Source organism: Vicia villosa, linkage group LG4, assembly GCF_029867415.1.
Source record: "Vicia villosa cultivar HV-30 ecotype Madison, WI linkage group LG4, Vvil1.0, whole genome shotgun sequence".
NCBI lineage: Eukaryota > Viridiplantae > Streptophyta > Magnoliopsida > Fabales > Fabaceae > Vicia > Vicia villosa.
Window position 1 is genome coordinate 194,237,230 of NC_081183.1, and position 22,709 is coordinate 194,259,938.

Below are 22,709 nucleotides of genomic sequence, written 5' to 3' on the forward strand. Positions count from 1 at the left end.
ATATATATATGTATGTATTTATACATAACTGTATTCTAAGGAAATAGGCAACGGGCGCATATTCCATGCCTGGATAACAGTAGCCTAATATCTTAGGCTACAGTTTTTATATGTATGGGCGCGGTTTTGGCTCGTTGCCTAAACTCATTTTTGTTGTAGTGAAGCTACATCACTTTGCAATGTCATTTATAAATTCATCTCCAATGTACTTCTCCAGTCTTTAGTGAAATGCAATGCCGATGCAACAATCTTAGTGTGACTAACAAAGCTTCAAAATTAAAATGTGCATTTGTAATTCTGAAGGCAATTTTATTAAAGCGATGGAAAAATGGTATGAAGGTACTCCTCCAGCCATGAAAGCAGAAGCATTGGGCATAATAGAAGCTATTATGTGGTTTGGTGAGATGAAGATGTTGATAAATCTATTAATCATATTGAATTTAACAATATAGAGTATGTGTAGGTCACTTCTAGATCAATATCTAAACTTTTTTTTAAGTGACTCATGCATTAGATTAATATATAAAGTATCTGACACATAATTCAAAGAAAGATCAGAGGGAAGACTCCCATTCCAAGTCCTAGCTCCAACCTTATGGCCCAAGGCAACGATGTTGTGAGCATCCTGGTTTTGATTCCTACCAACAGAAAAAAAGATAAAACTTGACAAGCAACAGCTAAGGACAAACAGTCTAAGACTAGAGGTTCTAGTTCAGCCACAATTGTCACCACATTTAAGCAGCCAACCACTAAAAGCGCATCAGAATGTGGAATCACCCGGATAATCTTGAGGTGCTCCTCCAGCTTGAGGGCCCAACGAATAGCCAAAGTCTCTATAACTGGGGGATTCGTATCCATAATAAACTTATTCGTGGGAGACAGAATAATAACCCCATACTGGCTTTGAATGATAAATCCCATTGCTACGGAACCATCAGAAAAACACCCAACATCCACATGAATAGTAGTAATATCCTGAGGACAACTAGTGTCAATGACAAGATTCAAACATTTCTTCTTACTCATCACTCCCGGATTGGCCAAATTAAACTCTTCAACCCACTCCGTAGCATTCTCACCCACGGCTTGCGAACAAAAGGAATTCTCATTAAAGATGACTTTGTTCCTTGCTTCCCAAATTTTCCACATGGTGACACATAACAGTTGGATTCCAAAGGAGTATTTAACATCCAACCACAGTTCCAACCAAGAACTAAAGTCAGAAGATGGGAGATCCCAAAGGCCAGGGGGGAACCCAACCTGTTTGGAGAAATCACATTGCAAGAAGAGATGCTCAGTAGTTTATGGTATTTTGTGGTAGAGCGGACATTCTAGTAACGTCTTAACTCCTTTCTGTTAAACTTTCATCCTTGTGGGAAGGATGTTCTTGGTCGCTCTCCAAAGGAAAATCCTCACTCTATTATGAATAGGGGTTTTCCACATTAACTTCCATAAGTTATCATTTACACACCTCAAAGGGCCTGGGGCAAAAATATCTCTTCTTCTTTCAAGGTGATGGTACACCTATTTAACTGAATATATGTCGTCTTTCTCGCTGTGCCAAATTATCTTATCTTTCAGTTGACTCCAAGATATGGGGATGCTTGGGATTTGAGAGCAAACCAGCAGAGAGATGCAAGAATTGATGAGCCTCTGATTCCAACAACCAGCTTCTGAATCAATGAGATCATAAACCAAAGCCTCCTCCCCAATTCCTCTAACATTCTTGGAACCCCCACTTGTGGGAATCCACTTATCCTTCCAGACTCTAAAATTTCAACCATTCCCGATCCTCCATATTGAGCCATCCTCAACAATGTCCCTAGATTCCAAAATGCTCTTCTAGGCGTGGCTATGAGCGAATCTAATCTTGGCCTCTCTATTGGAATTCCTTGGATAATACTGCTCTTAAACACTTTCTCCAACAAGGAATCATCGCCTGTTAACAGTCTCCAGTAATGTTTTCCCAGCAAGTTCAAGTTGAAATCATTGATACCCCTAAACCACATCCCTCCTTCCCCCTTTACTTTTGACTGTTTAGACCAACTCATCCAATGAATCTTTTTCTCTACTTTGGAGGAACCCCACGGAAACTTGGCCAAACGTGATTTAATCTCCTTACAACAGCCATCCGTTAATCTGAAGCAACTCATAACATACGTCAGAATCTCTTGTGCCACAGACTTGATTAGCACCTATTTCCCATCCCTAGACAATAACTTTTACTTCTATCCCTTCACCTTCTTCCACACCCTATCTATCACTTGAGAGAAAATGGTTTTCTTAGACCTACCAAAAATTTTGGGTAAGCCTGAGAATCTTGAGTGAGCCTCGACAGTCTTTACACCATCTTATTACGAATTGTATCTTTATCACTTTCCACCATGTTTCGACTAAAAGAGGCTCCGGACTTATCAAGATTAACCATCTGACCTGAAGCTGGCTGGTTCCTTAGAGTCTCCATAGTCCTATCAGCCTCCTTGCTTGAGTCTGGAAAAAAAGCAGACTGTCATCCGCAAAAAGAAGGTGAGTGATAGCTGGAGCTTTCCTCGCAACCTCAATTCCATGGATTCTCTTAGTGTTGCCTTCCTTCTTCAATAAACTTGACAAAACATGTGCACACAGAAAAAACATATAAGTGGAGAGAGGGTCCCCTTGGCGGAGACCCTTTACCGGGTATAAATCATTGTTTGGTTGCCCACTGATAGGGACCTGAAAGCTGACCATTTTGATACATCGAGCAATCAAGCTCACCATCTCCGCCGAGAATCTCATAGCTTCCAACACCCCAACAACAAACTCTCATTCAATCATATCGTAGGCTTTGGACATATCCAATTTCAATGCCACAATACCCTTCTTACCTTTTGTCTTCTTTTTCCTCCAATGGAAGCATTCAAGGGAAATGGTCTAAACTTTAAGATAACGTATAGTCGTATACCCGTACACAAGTAAATTATGTCACGTATAGTTCAACAAAGGTGTTAAATTGTATGTTAGTCACCATGTCTTTAATTCAATTTCTTCTTGTATTATGACTATTGTGTTCAAAGATAAAGTTTAATTTTGAAGTTTTTGTTATTAAATCTCAATGGCCAAAACAACGATTTAATAGATTTTACAATATTATTCAAAATGTCTTCGGTGTTATTGTCAGTAGGGTTGTCACATGGGCGGTTCAACGCATTTTGAGGTCTAAGACGAAATTAATTTACAATATTTTAAAAAATATATTTTATATAAAATATCAAACCAACTTTTTAAATTTATATATATATATATATATATATATATATATATATATATATATATATATATATATATATATATATATATATATATATATATACAATTTTTTTAGTAAAGAATTTAAGAATTATTTTTAAACAAAAACTATAGAATTTGACTGATATCTCAAAATCATGTATTTGATAGAAATTATTTAGAAAATGACAAAATGTAGATAATGATTTCTCAAAATTATATGCTTGAGAAAAATTATTTAAAAAAAGACAAAATATTATATACTTGAGAGAAATTACTTAGAAAATGGAAAAATGTTATATACTTGAGAGAAATTATTTAGAAAATGACAAAATGTAGACAATAGTTTCTAAAAATTATATACTAGAGAGAAATAATAATTTAAAAAATGGCACATATTATGTCCTTGAGATAAGTTATTTACAAAATGGCAAAATGTAGGTAATTAGATTCAAACCTATTGAAGTATAAGAGAGTAAGAGACGTTTGAATAACTCGTGTGTTTTAAAAGGTATTATTAAGACTTTATTATATATAGAGAAATTACGACTAATTACATGCTATAGTGGATGTGAGACTATTTTATATACAAAAAAATTTAATACTCTCCCTCAAGATGGATCATATATGTCATATGAGCTAAACTGGTTACAAATGTAACCAACTCGAGAAACCCTAAGAAATTTTGTAAACATATCAGTTAATTAGTCTTTGGATTTTACGAAATATGTGGTGATTTCTCCTGATAATATGTTGTCCCTTACATAATGATTGCCTATTTCCACGTGCTTGGCCCGTTCATGAAAAGTAAAATTAATCGCAATGTGGAATGCTGCTTGATTATCGTATATCAATTTTGTATTATGAAGATCTCGTATCTTAAGTTCTGAGAGTAAATTTTTCAGCCATGCAAGCTCCTTTAAGGCTGCTGCCATAGCACGATATTCAGCTTCAGCACTAGAGAGTGCATCTGTATTTTGTTTCTTACTTCTTATGAGATCATATTACCTTAAATTAGAACATAATATCTGAACATGGATCCCTAATCTAATGATGATCTGCCTAGTCTGCATCTGAATAACAAATGATTTTAGCATCATCCATATCTTCATAAAGTAGTCATCTTATTGTGCTTTCTTTATATATCTAAGAATTCACATGATTGCATCTCAATGACTATCATAATGAGTGTTTAAAAATTGGTTCACAATGATCACTGCAAATGTAATATCTGGTCTGGTTAATGTAAGAAAGTTGAGTCGTCGATATTTTCCCAGGTCTTTCAATGGCTCCCCCTGACCCGGATTAAGCTTGACGTTGAGATCCAAAGGACTATCATCAGGACGACTGTAACACCCTTCTAATACCCCGCATAAATAATAAACAATAATCAGAGTAAACATGAATAAGGGCATTACAACTTCCAAATAATTAAACAATAATACTCATGTCATGCCATAAAAGAGAACGTCAACCAAATTTATTCAGATCATCATGTTTAACACAGCGGAATTATCTTTAACATCTGAATAACAAACAGCCAAGTCACAGACTTAAAACATCAACATAAAAATCCATCCAAAATAAAAAGAGTTTAACAAGTAACTCTAGACGACGCCCCCAGTGTTACACGACCAGAGCATGACACGGACCCAACTGAATCTAACGAACTACTTGACGAGCTAATCCTCACCAAGTACGAGAGTTACTCCTCAATCTGAAAAATAACAACAGTAAGGGTGAGTCTCATTCACATTTAACTAATGTTATAAGATATAGATAATAAAATATCATTTCACATGCCATTCACCCAATCACAGCTATGATCAGATTCAAACCATACAATCAGTGAGCAAACAACCAAATTAACACATATTATAACATTGGACAATCTTCCATTCATGTTATAATAGCAAAACAGCCTAATGCAATGCAACTACATGCATGTGGTACCAAAAATCTGGGATAACCCAACTCACCGACCCACCATCGTCAAGGATACGGTAACACCCACTCACTAATTCCACACAATGGGAATTAGCTACCACTGATCCACCATCGTCAAGGACCAGCCACATAATGATTATGAATGCATGCATCAACCATAACATGCTCATCACCCACATACATCGATCAATATCATAATCATCAATAAAACACATATTTCATACCAACAATACATGTATAATAAACACCAGTTATAACCACAACATCATACAGGTAAGACATTCATTAGTGTACCTATAAACATATCCCACCACAAACAAATAAAATCGGGTGTTTTAAAAATAATTCAAGCCACCACTCAAAACACCATTTGAGTATATAAATTATTTGATTAGCTTCACTGTACTCGAAACGGCACCAAAATCCGGTTTACGGTTTAAAAGTTACACATTTTTAAACTTTTCAAAACGGCCTATCACTACAACACGGAAGGCCTACGAAAGCGCTTATTTTGGGCTTTAAAAGCGCTTTAAAGCGCTGTGAAAGCCAGCGCTGGCATAGGTAACAAAAGCGCTTCTAAAAGCGCTCTAGTAGACCCCCCTATAAGAGCGCTTTTCTGGAAAAAGCGCTCTGGTACCCCCCCTATTAGAGCGCTTTTTCTGGAAAAAGCGCTCTGATAGCCCCCCCTATAAGAGCGCTTTTCCAAAAGCGCTTTCGTAGGTTGCGTTTTTTATTTTATTTTTTATGCTTTTTTTTTATAAACCTATTATTTTTATAATTTCTAAACCTGCATTTATGGCAGCATTCTTTCATGAACCTGTAATTTACCATTGTTATCCCATAAACCTATAATTTACAATCGTAATCCCATTATTTCAGTAATCTCATTATTTCAACAAAGAAGCGATTTCGATTATATACTAAACATGCATTATAATTATACCATTGTAATTAATCCAAAATATATATACACCGATTCACATATTTCTAACATGAAAACAACTAAACCAATTCACATGACATTATAACAATAAGAAAATCATCCCTAAACAACTAAATCAACTAAATCAGTCCTAGTCCTGCAAAGTCTGAACATCTTCAAATGACTGAAAATCTTCACAATCTGCAAAATAAAAATAATATAATCAAAATAAGATTATTATTATATAAAGGCTCTAAAATAAGAAGGTAAAGAGTAGAACGAGTATATATATATATATATATATATATATATATATATATATATATATATATATATATATATATATATATATATATATATATATATATATATATATATATATATATATATATATATATATATGTCGTGTAAAAAGAATAATCAAATTAAATATATCAATAAATACAAATTAATTTATTAATATTTAGGACTTTATATATCTAACTTGAATACATGGAATGGAATATCATTTATTGTAAATTAGTTCAACAAATTTTGTACATAAAGTTTACCTTAAATTTAACACAGCCACGTCATATAGCCCAGAGGGATAAAGCAATATAGATCACTAACAATAATCCTGTCACAGACACCCTCAAGAACAACATTAGCTACATGTTATTGATAGGAACACTATTAGAAACTCAACCAACAGCATGTCAAACAATTACAGAATTTGAGAAGTTGTTACCAAATTGATCAAAAGAGCCCAGTATCCTTGTGAGCTTTCTACTATCTCTTAGCAATATAAGAAGTTTCTCTGCAACAACAATTAATGTAAAGTTCACAACCAATTGACGGGAAAAATTAGACACAAATAAAAGTTGAATATTAATTTCTATGACAAATAATACATGACAACTAGTTACTACTACTTACCCTTCAGCGTTTTCCTTCATCTTTGAGCTATGCTATATCTACACTTATTTTCCTACACTTGTATATTACACCGTATATTTTAACACAGATAGATACTTGTGCACAGAAATTAAGATAGAATAAATTAATAAAAAATGAATTGTATACCTTGTATGTAGAAAATTACGGTGTTGGTGTAAGCTAGGGGTGTATGTTTACTCAATCAATAAATGTTGCAATAATGAGAAGGGGTTGTTGGACTAGAAATTTGAAGGTTTTGTTGGACTTAACCTGCATCGCCTCATTTCTATCCAAGTTGTATTGTGTCACAGAATATGAATCAAATAACTGTACCCCGAAGGATCCTGCCACAGAAGACTTCGGGGTACAATACTTGATTCATATTCTGTGGAACATAATCGGCAGGGGCACATTGTGTTCTATCCTTTACCAGTCCATCCACTGTTTGAAGCTCAACCTACAATAGAAAAACGTGATTATTACTAACTACATATAGAAAATCTTGAATCATGTTAATTTCCAGATACATTATATTGAAAAAAAAATTAGAATGTGAAAGCTAAAAGAGTTCAAAAGTTCCCTAGAAATGAATGTTCTCAACACGTTCCACATTGGAACTCGTAATAGTGGCTAATAAAACAAAAAGTCCTATGCTTTATGTCCAGAAAAGATCATGTAAAAAGCGATCAATCCTGGAGGCCCTTTAAATCAATTCATACTAAATTAAAAAGTGTATAAAACTATAGATAATACATCTATAGATGTAAATACTAACTTCACGGATCTAATGAAACTTTTATTCCAAAAACAAATTACTTGAGTTTTTTTTTTCTGCATAAAAACCTAACAAACTTTGTCTTCAATATATACTCTAAATCACTGATAAAAACCTAACAAACTTTGTCTTCAATACTCTAAATCACACTGATAAAACCTAAATCACTGATAAATTAAAAAAGCCCCAATAATATTAACTATAACCCTAAATAAAATTTTGTATTTTTGAAAGCAAACAATGAAAAGAAGGAAAATTTCCGGCACAAAACCCTAACCTGAACAGAGAAGAGACGGTTGAAGGGTGGCGATGGAGTGAGGAAGGCGGTGGCGGAGTCGGTTGAAGGCTGGAGAGGGAGTGAGGACGGCGGAGAGGGAGTAAGGACGACGGAGCAACGAAAGGAAGAAGAAGGTTCGCGTGTTTTGGATCTGAAACAAAACGCGTGTGTTTGTAAAATATATAATTTTTTAAATGGGCTACCAGAGCGCTTTTCAAAAGCGCTTTAATAACACCCCCTACCAGAGCGCTTTTATCCCAAAAGCGCTTTCGTAGCACCCACCCTATAAGAGCGCTTTTAAAAGCGCTTTCATAACCCCCCTACCAGAGCGCTTTTTAAAAGCGCTCTCATACCCCCCCCCCCCTACCAGAGCGCTTTTTGAAAGCGCTCTCATAACCCCCCCTACCAGAGCGCTTTTTTTGCATCATTTTCCCTTGTTTATTAATTTTGTTTTTAGCGAGCCCTACGAGAGCGCTTTTGCTAAAAGCGCTTTAGTAGCTGCGCTGCTACAGCTTAAATTTGGCGTAGTGTATCGCCAACAGCACGCGGCGCCACACACAGTTCGCGGCGCAGAACGAATAGGAACTACGCCTTCGCGGCGCAAACAAAAGTTCACGGCGCGGAACGAATAGGAACTACGCCTTCGCGGCGCAACCAAAGGTTCGCGACGCGTACTGAACACAACACAACTTCCTAGCTTTCTGCCAAGCAGTTCGCGGCGCCAACTCTTGGACGCGGCGCGAACTGGCGATTTCCAGAACTCCGAATCGCAGAAAACAGCCTGCGATTTTGCCATTCCTTCACCAATTCATGACCAAACCAATCCCATTCCAACCAGATTTGCATACAGTGAAACAAACACATATTATAACACATTTACAATACATTCAACCATCCAATTATCACCAATACATGATCAATATAATCATTATGCATCAATCCTCCCAAAACCTAACACTTCTATAACCTAAGCACAACCCAATTGATACGAATAACACGATCAAATTCTATCATACTACCGATAATCCCATAATAGAAGATAAACGGAAGAGTCCCCCCTTACCTGAAGGTTGATTCTTCGCTCTTCCTCGGGTCGCACTTCTCCGCTCCTCTTCTCTTTTCACGTTCAGACTCTTCTCTTCTCCTTAGTTCTATTCCTCTTTCCCACAATTCCTCTAATTTGTGAAAAATAAAATAAAACTATTTTAATTAGTAATAGGGCCTACCAATACACCCCCCTCTTTACTAAAAGCGACACTGGCCCATCCGTCTCATTATTCCCATTTTTCTCAGTTAACTCAAATAATTCTAATATTTAATCCAAAAATTAATTAAATTAAATAAAGAATTTTATGGGGTGTTACAACGACAATTAAGAAGACCGGTCTCATTGAAAATGTTTAAGATATACTTGCGCTGGTTGATCGCAATGTTGGATAAGGATTAAGCAACTTCAATACCTAGGAAGTATCTGAGTGGACCCAAATATTTTGTCTGATTTTTTTTGAAAAGATGAGTTTTAAGTCGCTGGATACCCTCACTATCGTCTCCGGTGATAATAATGTCATCAACATAGACCACAAGGAAGATGTGTTGACCGATGGAGGAATGAAGGAAGAAAATAGAGTGATCTGCTTCACATCTAGTTATACCAAACAATATTAAGGGAGAGCTGAAGCAACCAAATCAAGCACGTGGGAACTATTTCAGCCCATTGAGAGAACGAAAAAGTCGACAAACAAGTTTAGATTTTCTAAGAATAGTAAAACCTGGAGGTTGATCCATATAAACTTCCTCCTCCAATTCTCCGTGTAAAAAGGCATTTTAATGTCCAACTAATGATGCGACCAATCATGAATAGCAACCATTGCAAGAAAGAGACAGACTGGACTAATTTTGGCCACCGGAGAAAAGGTGTCAGCATAATCAAGATCAAATATTTGTGTAAATCCTTTGGCTACCAAACGGGCTTTAAAACGATCGACTTGACCATCTAGTCCAGCTTTCACTATATAACCCATCGATACCCCATTGTTGTTTGGAGGTAAAGTAATAATGTCCCAAATGTTATTTGAATGCAATCCAATAATTTCTTCCACCATCGTTTGACGCCAATTGGGATCAGACATATCTTCACCTGCAGACTTAAGAATAGACACAAAATCTAAAGGAGACACAAAAGCGAAATAGGAAGTAGAGAGACAGTAATAATTTAAAACACAAGCATATTTAGGATTAGGAAGATGAGATCAAATACCTTTCCGTAATGCTATTGGAAGGTCAAGTTCAAGTGACATAACTGGAGGATTGATAAAAAGTGAATCACAAGGCAGTAGACTTAGAATTTCTTGTAACCCAAAGATTTTTTTTACAAGGTTTCATACCATTTTCTTGGCTTCTTCTATACTCCTTGTTCACATTATTATAACTTAAATCATGTCAAAAAAGTTGATGTATTTGATTCAATTTTTTAACCAAATGTTGTACCCACATTTTTAAGTCATTTTAATTTATTATACTTGTCAAAAAATACATAATATGTGGCCCCCTTAAGTTGGTAGGGGTCGCCAGAGGCCTTAGCAGTGTTTTGTGTGTTAGGGCTTGCTCACGATGGTAAGAAACTATATTTGGTGATATTTTGTGTTTATCTGAGTTGTCCCCCTCAACCATAAGTTTAAGGTATTTAAATAAGCCTATGAGCTTAGAGTTTAAGGAACTCATAAGAAGTGGTAATCGTTCCCTCTTGAATAAGGGAGTTGCTGGCTACTTATTTCCTAAGAAGTCATGGGTATGACTTCACACATGCAGTTATGGACAGGGTAAACATTATTATCCATGTTTCCCCTAAGGACGAGCCCCTGCCACATGAAAGTTATTATCCAGGTGACGCTAGAGCTGTCAAGAAAGGCTAGCCCATATAGGCCGGCCCGCCAGGCCCAAAAAATCTTAGGGCTTGGACCTTAAAATTAGAGCCCATATTTTTCAGAGTCTTTTTAGCCCAGCCCTGAAAAGCCCGCTACCCATTAGGGCTAGCCCATCAGGCCCGCATAGTTATAAATATTTATATTACCTTACTCAATATGGCATATTGATTTTTCTCACTTCACTAAATTTTATCTCTATTTTATTTAATCTTTCTCTTTTAAATATTATACATTAATATAATCAACATTTTTTCATAGTATTATATTAGTTTTTCTCTTATAATAAATATTCAAGTATTATTTTATACAATTTAGACATATATTGTATTTAGAAACACATTATAGTATTTACAAGAGATAATATAGTACTTAAAGATGTATTATGTTTAAAATTACATAATTTTTAATTTTATTTTTAATAAATATTATGGAGTTTTAATTTTTATTTTTTTAAATAAAAAAGTCCATTTAGGGCCGGGTAGCCCGAAGTCCATCTAGAGCCGAACTCGGGTAGTAAATCTCGAGCTCATATTACACAGGATCTTTTTGGCCCAGCCATGAAAAACCCAGGATCCGCTAGGGCCTCTGCCCGTTTAGGGTCGGGTAACCCATATTACCAGCTCTAGATGACGCGTCATGTGAAAAGCACCCGAATTCCATTAATAGTGAAAGTGACATAATTGTCATTGTCAGTAAAATCAACGCATTTGGCCTATAACTCTCTTGGCTATTGAACCTCATTATAAATTGTTCATGGTACACCATTCATGGCTCACAACTATGCTTCTCTTATCAAGTTTGTCGAATCTTATTCCTTTATTCGGGAGGAGATTCTCTCCCATGACATTTTTCTCTAATGAATCATTCATTCTTGTACAACACATTAGTTTAAAGTAAAGTATGAAATTTTAAAGGTGTGGATATAGAATGCTCCCCCTCCATTAAAATTCACACCAAAGAGAATTCTTTTTCTCTTTATTCACACATGTATTAGTTAATAAAACCAAAAACATAGAACATGAGTTATATATAATGTTGAATTATCTAATTCAACACATATCTCTAATCGATTATAACATTTTTACTACCAACATAAACATAAGAAAATATTCATGCAATTCCCATTAAATAATTTTTAACTCAATCTTATTTTTAAAAATATTACTTAAAATTCACTTAATTAACAACTTAAAATATTTGAAAACTCAAAGAGCATAATTGAAAACAGCAAACTTGTACAACTCAGAATCCACTCACTGCCCATATTCTATCTATGCTTAGAAGATGAAAGTTATGAGTGTAAAAACAAAAAGATAGAATTGATAATTAATTAGAATAGTAAAAAAAAAAACAAAAAAGAGCAAGTACCCACTTGTGCAATGAGAGAAACATTGACGCAGAAACCGGGAAGAAACAAGACAACTGGTCAGACTGTAACACTGCAACACAACACAAGACACCAAACCCTCTTCTCTTTTTGGTCCACACTCTTTCTTTCTTAACCATGGTTAGGTTACTATTATCATCACTTTTTCCACTTTCTTACTATCAATATTTCTTTACCATAGTAAGGTTTTTGTCCTCTCTACTCTCTTTGTAGTTGTACCTTGCCTAATTTTTCCCCTTTTTTCTGCACTGGTAAAAAGAAAACAACATGTACGTTAAGAATGAATGGACAAAAAAAGAAAGTGAAATATCACTTAAATTACTTTTTCAGGATTTGTTTGACAGCAAAATGAAAACCTCAAGTAAATTCACCATTTCACACTAAAGAAAAAAGTATAAATAACATACTGATAATAATATAACTATACTATATTATTTTTTTATTAAATATTACTTTTTTCTCTATTCTATAATATGTTGATTTAAATGTAAAGATATTTTATGTAGAATTTTGAATTCGAATATGAGTAATCATTTTTTTGATAAATATTTACTTGAGTATGTATTAGTTAATATTGAAAAATAAAATAACTTATCTATCATTATATTTTATATATATATATATATATATATATATATATATATATATATATTTATATTTGTATACTATTAATTATAATCTATAATTAAAAAATAGACTTATTTGAAATTTTGATTTCTTTTATTTTTAAAAAGAATTTTAATTATTTATTTTGAAAATAAGTTGATTAACCTTCATTTTTAATTTTTTTTCTGAGTTCTAATTCTCATTCTTTTCTTAAATTGACTTTGCTGAAGTCATAATGTTTAGATAGATCAATTTAATATATATATATATATATATATATATATATATATATATATATATATATATATATATATATATATGTGTGTGTGTGTGTTATCTTTTTAAATGTATCATTCCCAAATTTAAATTTGTTCATTTGAGTATTATCACATCAGAAAAAATGACCATAAAATAAAATGGGACAAAAAGACAGAAAAATTAAAAGAAGAAAAAATTGAAATCAAGAAATTAAATTTATTTTTAAAAAATAATAACAAAAAATACATTTAACCTAAAAATATAATTAATATCATCTGAGGAATTGAAATATCAATTATTTAAAAAAATATCTTGCAAATAGATTAATAAGTCTAAAAAGAAGAAATAATATTTATTTTAAATTTAAAAATATATTTTTATGTCTACATATAATTTATATTCAATAATTTTAGTTTCTTAAATTATTAATAATAAGCTAGACGTGTAAATATAGTGTGGTAGATGGTGTTGTCGACGGGTTTCAGACGAGTGCTTGCTTTTAGACTTTTTTTTTAAGACTAGTGTTTCCAAAATCTTGATTCTGGTCAAAGATATTGGTCTGCCTTTAATTCTAAACCTTATATATATTATATTTAAATATTTACATCAGAGAGAGATAGAGAAGGAGAGAGAGAAAGTGTATTTTTGCCTTAGAAAGAGATTCATATGTTTTGTTCTCTCACTCTTTTATCAAAGATTTGATTCTATAAGGTTTGTTTGTGTAATATATTTTCTAGATAGAAAAATTGAAAGAAGGGTTTATCATTTATGGGTAAGAAACCTCAAAAAACAAAGGAAGTTTGGGCAGCAATAGCTGAAGCATCAACAACAATAGATGAACAACAACAACAACCTCAAACTAGTCGAAAAAGAGGTAGACCTCGTAAGATTGTTGTGAAAATGGAAACTTCAGAGGAACAAAGAGAAGCAGATTCAATGGAAAAAGAAGAGAAGAATGAAGAAACAAAAGGTTCATCAGAAACATGCATGGTTAAAAAAGATGATGAGATTGAAGTTCCAAAAGGTGTGGTTTCTTGTAGAAGCAGCAGAGCTAGGCGTAAAAGCAAACCTACAAAGAGTAGTCACTAAATTTATTTTTTATATTTTATAATTTATCATTATTATTCGTTTTTTCTTCCATCAACAAATTATTGGTTACTTGGTTTGTATGTTTTAGAAGGATTTATATTTAAACTCATATTATTATTATTTTTGTTATTAGTTTCAAAAGAAACTCTTTCTCTTCAAGTTTTTTAGCTTTTTTTGGTGTTTAATGATTCGGTTTCTTATCTAATCTTTATTGGTTAAAACCATGTATATTGTTGTGATTTATGATTGTATGAGTTCAATTTAATAATTGATTGTTTGTAAGTATTTGGAAGGATTGAACATATACTATTATTAGGTTTGTAAGTTGTGTGCAGTATTAGTGATTGAAACTATGCTTCTGCTTAGATATTTTCTACCATTATCTGTGATTAGATTGCAACAATTGCATACTGTCTCTTTTGATATACATCAAGTATCAAGTATGCATATTTATCTTTTTAGTTATTATTATTATTATTATTAAGACAAAATTTATTTTTTAGATTAATCAATATTTATATTTAAAAAGGAATACTTAATAAATCTAAAATTTTTTTTTTCTTCTTATAAATAGTAATGGAGTGATCAAATATATGATATATTCCTTCAATCAGTTATTAGTTTGAAATATGTATTACTTCTACTTCTTTATTTAGGGTTCAATATTGTGTGTGAGAGATGAATGATTTTAGAAAATATTCAGAGGGAAAATTTAGAATTTGCATTTACTCGGAGTGGCATCGTTGAGATTATCTTAAAGCCTGACATTGCTAGTTTATGCTCATTTTTATTTTATCATTGTTTTTTACCAAACCTACGATGTTTCAATTTATTTATATCTTAGAGATGAAATTTTAATTATTAAGCTATTAAACAAATAAAAACTTTAGAAGACTAATTTTTTTTTTGAAAATAAATAAACGACTATTTCGTTAACAAACTTTAACATAAAGAACAATGTGATGGATTTGATTTGAAAGGGAATATTAATATTATGACATGATGAATAAGTATGAGTAGTGGGAAAATTGGAAGAAGAAAACAACAAAATGACAGTGAGATGATCCAAACATGTAAGAATTACGCGTGTGAGATGCCATAAGAGTTCATTTGGTTCTCAGTTAACAGAGAATGAGTCACAACCCAGTAACTCACATTATATATAAAATACAATTTATGATAGGAGTGTACCAAAGTACGAACTCACTATGAATTCAAACATGAACTCAGTACCAATGCACTTTGTACACTTATACTCATCTACAATATTAATAAACACTAAGAAAAATTATAAGTGGCAAAATTAGGTACTATAAGGAAAAAAATAAACATCTTTTCACTTACAAAAAGGCTTCATCTCTTCCCGTATTCGAGAATGAATTTTGGTTAAATTATTTTCCATTTTTCGGTAGAAGATAGAAAGATGAAGGTGAAATACTAATATACTATCAATCGAGTATATCTTATTTTAAATTTTTTATAATTTAACAAATTGCTTAATTTAAATGTGCTGCCCGCAGTATATTATATTAGCAGTGTCATACAATTAGTTTTCTTATTATTACTTTTTATCTTATATATTTGCAAGTGTATAGTGGTGTTTTATGCTTGCTTGGCATAGTCAAGCTTGCGTAACTTAAAAATGGTGCTCCTAAGGGGAAAGAATATTATATTTCCTCCACGGAGACTCCTTCTGTCGTCTTCTATATTGTTTTCTTCATGTCATATTGGTACCAAATGAATCAAATACTGCTCGGTTCTAGTGTTGAACCCAGAAATAAAGACATGTCCTTGGTTAAATATATCCATGAAAAATGGGTTTAAAATTGATAGGGACTACTCAGAAAAAATTGCCACAACATACTGCTGCTGCGTCAAAGCATGCTCAAGGAAAAATGGAAATCGGGCTTCGAAGTCTTACACTTGTATTCAAGGGTACGATCACTGATAATCCTTCCTAGATCAAGTTCAATGCATATGCAGAGTGGGTGATGCAACATGGAGATAAAAAACACATTAGATAACATTATTTTAACTTAAATAAGATATATTCAAGGTGGAATTTAACATAAAAATATACTACCACTTTCATCTTTAAAAGATTGGGATTTGTCATTGTAATAACTAAAATACAAATGACATCAATTTAGACACTTTCCAATAATAAGAAATATCAATTTACTATTTTGAATTTTGAATGTCATGGATTTTGTTTAATAGTGTGTTTTGATATAACATTATATGAATGATTGAGGGAATAGGTTGCTGTCAATTTGTTGATGATATCAACACCTTTAAAGGACTAAAATAAATACTTTTAACTAACAAATAATGAAGCTGTGGAGACTTGGGTAAAGTCAATCAAAATTAATAATAAGCAAGAAAAAAGGAGCGAGTGCAAATATTGTCATGAGATTTATAAATTTTATTTTTTTGCATTTAGATTACAGCTTTAACTTCCTTTCTTCAAAGCCAACATCAACACTATGCCATTGTATCTATTATTGCAACGAAAATGCTTGATATTATTTCAATCTCGATTTCAAAAACAAACAGCTGGAAGACAAATCTCTATATGTTCTGCAACTACAACAATTAATTAAAACTAAACAAAATTCTCTCCTCAATTGCCTTGAATTGGGAAAATATTACGACTTTAATACACTGGAATGGTTTAACCTATGTCTAAATCATTCTATTACAAAACTGTCCTATTGAAATATGTTTTATAACCTATTGAGTTACACACTGGATGAAATAAGGGGAAATGGATGCTGGCTGCTCATGGCTCCTAAACTTCTAACCTGATTCTTTGCGGGTTGACTTGTGATGTCTCTCTTTCCTATATCTTAATTGTGCTGGATCAAATCCACCTTCCTCAGCTCCATAGACGGCCCAGGATGGTGTGGCAGCCATATAATCTTTGCTATCAAAAGTACTTCCAGAAGCCACCTGATTTAAATTGATGATAAATTTTATAACCAAAAAAATCATCCCAATTCAATTCAAAAAAACAGGTCAGAAATACTCACCAGATCGTGAAATTTCTCATAGTCTATCCATGTATACCACTGGCCATCAATTTTGAACTTCTTAGTTTTTGCTAAGAGGACGCAACACGAGTGAACATGCTCGCATGCAACTTCATACTCCCCTTGGCTTTTCAGAGCCAGTGCCTCTGAGAAAGCTCTCACGTCGGCGTGCCAAGGGACATTCTCCATTGTCAATTTTGATGTAGCAGTCCTGTGAAGAGTTCATTATCATTCAAAAATGGTTCTTCAGACAAAAGTTAGCTGGACTAAGGGGGGTAGTGATAAAGAGAGAAGAGGAAGAGCCTTACGAGCCACAATATGTAACACCCTTGATTTCAATGAAGTCGGGTTCTCCTAAACTAAAGAGATTATAGTAAGCATCAACTTCTTCAGCATTCCATCCTTTCACAAGGGTCAGGCGGTACACAGTACGCTGATGTTTTTCCTTCAGAGAAGTCAAGGAATCCTGACACATAGTTATCAAAATACAAGGTGATCAAGGGGACACAGTATCATCAAACTTTCAAAAAAAATCCTGGAGATTGTAAATGCTATGTTAGCAGTCACCCCTGTTTTAGATGGCAATCATGCAGTAAAAAGAACCCATGATATATTAACTCTAGGACACCAACAAAAGGTATTTCTCCTAAGTTGCTCCTTAGAGTAGTTACAACTCTTACATCATGAATTCGTGATGTTAATTCATGATGTAAATGTAATTCTACATTTCTAAATTTTCACTGAGCATGAAAAGACACTCACGATAAATCTTTCCCAAAAATCTCCAAAGAGTGGTCTGTCGATTGCCTTAAGAGAGTCCTTAGTTCCAGCATCAACACTGACATATAACTGCAAACAGCAAACAAGAATATTAAGTTTGGATTGCTTATCCGACATGTTTTCAATTATGAAACTCTGAAAACCCCAACCTGGGTGATAGGCCTCAGCGCTTTAATTTTCTCTGGAAATTGTGCATTTGTAACTAGAAAAGTGGAAATTCTCCTTTTGTGCAACTCATCCACAAGTGTATTTATCTCTGGATACATAATAGGTTCCCCAACAAGAGATAATGCACAATGCCTTGGCGTGAAGCCTTCATTTAATCGCTCCAAGGTGACTCCTGCAGAAAGAGTTATGAATCAATTTTGAAACTAATTGCATGCAGAAGGTTGGGTAGTTCTGAAACTAATCCTCACAGTATCAGTCAAAATGGATACATGGCAGGGTTCTAGAGTCTGACTTTATTTATTTGTTTATAAAATTACATACAACATAACAGTATGGAAATCAATAGTTCGAAATAGGTCATGCCATCACACAAATTCAAAGGCAATAGGAAGTGCCGTGTGCATTGAAAACAGTGTTCAATTGTTCATAGAGCAATGACAAGTTAAGACTCTGGAATGCTTAAAGTTTTATTAGTGATATGCTTAAATGGAAAAGAGTCAAACTTGAGAATCTACGTTTAGTACTGTGTGCATCGTGACAGGCCATGTCAGGCACCAGATAAGACCAAACCATATTTCAGCACATCAGAGTTGGGTTCATTCACCTCATTGGCCTGTTGGATTCATTTCAAACTAGAAAAGATGAACTTGATCGCGTTTTCTAGTTCATGAATTCATTTATGCAGGGAACTATGTAAATGTGACTTGATATAATATCGTCCACCTCCTTTGATTGGTTCCATTTGGGATATTAGATGCATCTATGTTGTAGAGTGGCTACACAATTGAGATTTTTTTTGGGTTTCAAAAAACATAAAACCACTTACATTTTAAGCATGTGGTGGTGAAAATAACCAGTATGAAAATGAACTATCCTCAAATTCATGACTATATAAGAATATATAGAAGTCTATGCAAATCTACTCAAGTAACGAAGAAAACGTAAATATTTAGGGACAGAAGTAGTAGAATGAAATCAAATAAAGGTTACACAGCAACCTCATACTAGAACAAAAAACATATAAGAGAATATTGAAGTGAAAGATTTTACTCTCCCTTCTTTTTTCCTCAAACTCCTCCACTCAAACGTATCCCGTAGTGCATAATGCAGTGGTGACTGAACTGAATGCATGTTATAATTGAGAGCGACTCTAGCTAATTTACTATTAAACAGTGTTGTTGAATGTCGACCATGGCGGATGGCAAGATTTCAACATACAGGCTTAGAAAAGCAACAGCCTGACAGCTTTTGCATGACGGACACCATGAAGGTAACGGACGTGGCGGCAGGAAAAGCATATTTTTGTCATAAATTACAGGTGAAATGTTAGCGCTGACCCGATCACAAACCCAGAATGGGTTAAAATAATAAGCCCTAAAAATTGGATAATTTACCAATTTTCCATCTCCTCAACAAGCTTCTCCTTCTACTCTCTACCTGTTCTCTTCTTCTAATGCATACGACCACCACCCTACTGTGTGCTACAACAATCGCACCACCAATTGCAAAGACCACCAAGCTCTCTCTTCTCTACTAAGATGCGCCAAGCTCTCTCTTCTCTACCGAGACGCACCTAAATCTCTCTTCTCTCTGTTATCTATTTTTCTTATGCTAATATATAAATATTTTGCTTCTTTTTCTTGTATTTATTTGGTTATTTCTATTCTTCATTTTCTGATCTATTTTTTCCTCTGATATTTCATTCTTTATTTGCTCTGTTTAAACTTCTTTTTTTCTGCTATTTAAATTATATTAAATCTGTTTTTAATTGTTTATTTTAGACACCCAGTTTTAAAATTATCTTAATTTGATTTTTATATCTGATTAATAATTAGTGTTTTGTTTATATCCGCTGTTTTCTTGTGTGTGTGTGTGTGTGTGTGTGTGTGTGTGTGTGTGTGTGTTTGTTATATACTAGTATATGTAAGTAATCAGCCATCTGCTATATGTTTATGGCAGATTTTTGGTTTACTTCCATAAACCGCCATCCACCATCAATAACACTGCTATTAACCTATGTAAGTCCATTGACCTGTCAATAAATGGTGTCATAGTTTTGAAATGATTAAAACATAGAAAACAAAAATTTACCAGGAACTCCTTTCATTTGTTTAATCATATTTGTATGCTGCTCTATTGCGGAATTTACGATCTCTAATGGATCATCCATCTCCCACTGCCAACTTTTAGCTACTGGATTTGTGTGATGCCTCCAGCAGAAAACACATTTATTTGCACATGCCAAGCTAGGGGTTGCCTCCATGCACCTGTTTCACTCATACAAAAGTGTAAACGGTGAATATGACAGCTGAAGTATTATTGCCAATATACAGAAGAGTAATTTGCATTTAACAGCGGTCAAAACCCATGATCAGGATCAAAAGCTAACATTATATGCAACGGAAAGTATAACTCCATAACAATTAACTTCTGAAGCCATGTCAAATACCGGCTCAAAGTTACTTTCAAATAGAGATACACCATCTTTCTTTTCTCTTCCTGATTACTTTAGAAACTTCTATTTATTCAAATTTAAGTTCAATCCACCAACAATTAAAAAGTTTCACATCATCAATGAATCGTATATCCACAAACTAACAAGCTCCTTTTTAATTTAAGATTAGATTTCAGTTGGCATAAATAAGGAAATGAATTACACGATGAGTGACATATGATAATAGAGTTATCATCTAGCATGACACATGAACAAAGCCCGGACTACCAAAAAAAAACCTAACCAAACACAAACTTAAGAAAGTGACAAAGAAGCCAAGTAACCATTACCTGTGACTCTCAATTCCATAAAATGAATGCTTGTAGCAACCACCTCTACCTCGAAGTTGTGACTTGGTCCATCTACAAATCTTGACACCACTATGTGAACCAATAATCTTATACCCCTGCAAACTCATAATATTTTTACAAAATCATATTCATATCTTATCTTTACCAAATTCAATTGCGAACACTAAATCAGCTTAAACCATAAACCCTAAATCATATCTTATTTCTTGCAAACTCATAATACTTTAACAGAATCATATCCATATCTTATCTAACAAAATTAAATAGAGAACAAGCAGCCACTAAGGCACTAACTATGCAATTGAAAAAATTGGAATCAAATCCAAGGTAAATATGAATTACACAAAGTACAATACCTGCTTCACCAAATTTGCTCTAATCACAGGAGTCACCATTTCCTTCTTGCCATTCAACTTCCCATTACTCTCCTTCACTGTCGTCACCGACTTCCTCGAAGGAGCTTTACCAGCAATGTCTTCAAGATCAACAATCTCCGACTCCGCCTCCTCCTCCTCATCAGACTCCTCTTCATCAGAACTCAAAACACCACACTCGGCGTCATCCCCGTTCTCCAAATCACCAACAACAACACCATCACCCTCCCCTTTCAACAATCCAACCACCTTCCCACACCACTGATCAAAAACCCCATCCACATCACCACCATCAACATCCCCTTCCCACAACGGAATCAACTCAGCAGCCCCCAGCGCTTTCATCCGTTTACCGATATCCTTACCAACCGCGTTGAAGTTTTCTCCATAAGCTCCACTACCAACACCAAAAACCGCAAACCTACACTTCGAAAGCAGCAAAGAACCAACTCGAAAGTCTTCAGAACTCTCCGCGAGCCAATCGGCGAAGAATCTGTAAGCAGACGACGGTTTTCCGTCTTCCCAGGTGGAAGCAACGATGAGAATGAGCGTTTCTTTGGGAAGATCTTCAGGCTCGTAGTTTCTGCCATCGATAAGGTCAACAACGACGTCGTTTAGAGTGAGGAAACGATGGAGACGGTTAGCGAGGGTTTTGGAAGTTCCAGTTTCGGAAAGGAAGAGAATCTTAGGGTTAGGGTTAGGATTAGGGTTTAGGGTTAGTGTTGTTAATTTGAGGTTTCTTAAGCGGCGAGATTTATAGAAGCAATAGAAGGTTGTGGCGGATAAGAGAGCGAGGAGTGTGAGATGAGCATGGACTGAAGAGAAAGACATGGTGGTGAATCAGAAATGGTGGAGCGGTGAAGGGTGTGACATGCGTGTGTAGTGGTGGCGAACACCGTGGGAGGGAGTTTTAAAGTTACAATAGCCGGTTCATATTCATGAACTTGATCACCAGAATGTAGTAGCGCAAGATGAATAAAAATGAAAATAAAAAATTAGATCTTTTAAATTGTTTAATTATATCAAAATTAATCTTTTATAATGTTTTTTTAAGTTTATTTGAGTTTAAAGTAAGTGAAGCTTGAAAATAATTTATTGGTAAATAAAGAGAGAGAATTTTGGTAAATAAAGAAAGAGAATTTGACTTCGAAATGGCGAAAATTAGGTCAAGAGCACATTTTTC

At 34.0% G+C, this 22,709-nt stretch overlaps 1 protein-coding gene across 1 annotated transcript; it reads right to left on the minus strand.

Annotated features, from left to right (window-relative positions):
- Positions 1–16,962: 16,962 nt before the first annotated feature.
- On the minus strand, positions 16,963–22,504 carry LOC131596597 (S-adenosyl-L-methionine-dependent tRNA 4-demethylwyosine synthase). The gene is made up of 8 exons (XM_058869313.1): positions 21,509–22,504; positions 21,132–21,247; positions 20,439–20,614; positions 18,329–18,519; positions 18,162–18,248; positions 17,708–17,865; positions 17,400–17,610; positions 16,963–17,319 (listed from the first exon to the last, which is right to left on the minus strand). The coding sequence occupies exons 1-8, from the start codon at positions 22,355–22,357 to the stop codon at positions 17,167–17,169; spliced, it is 1,941 nt and encodes a 646-aa protein (XP_058725296.1). The 5' UTR covers positions 22,358–22,504; the 3' UTR covers positions 16,963–17,166.
- Positions 22,505–22,709: the final 205 nt, after the last annotated feature.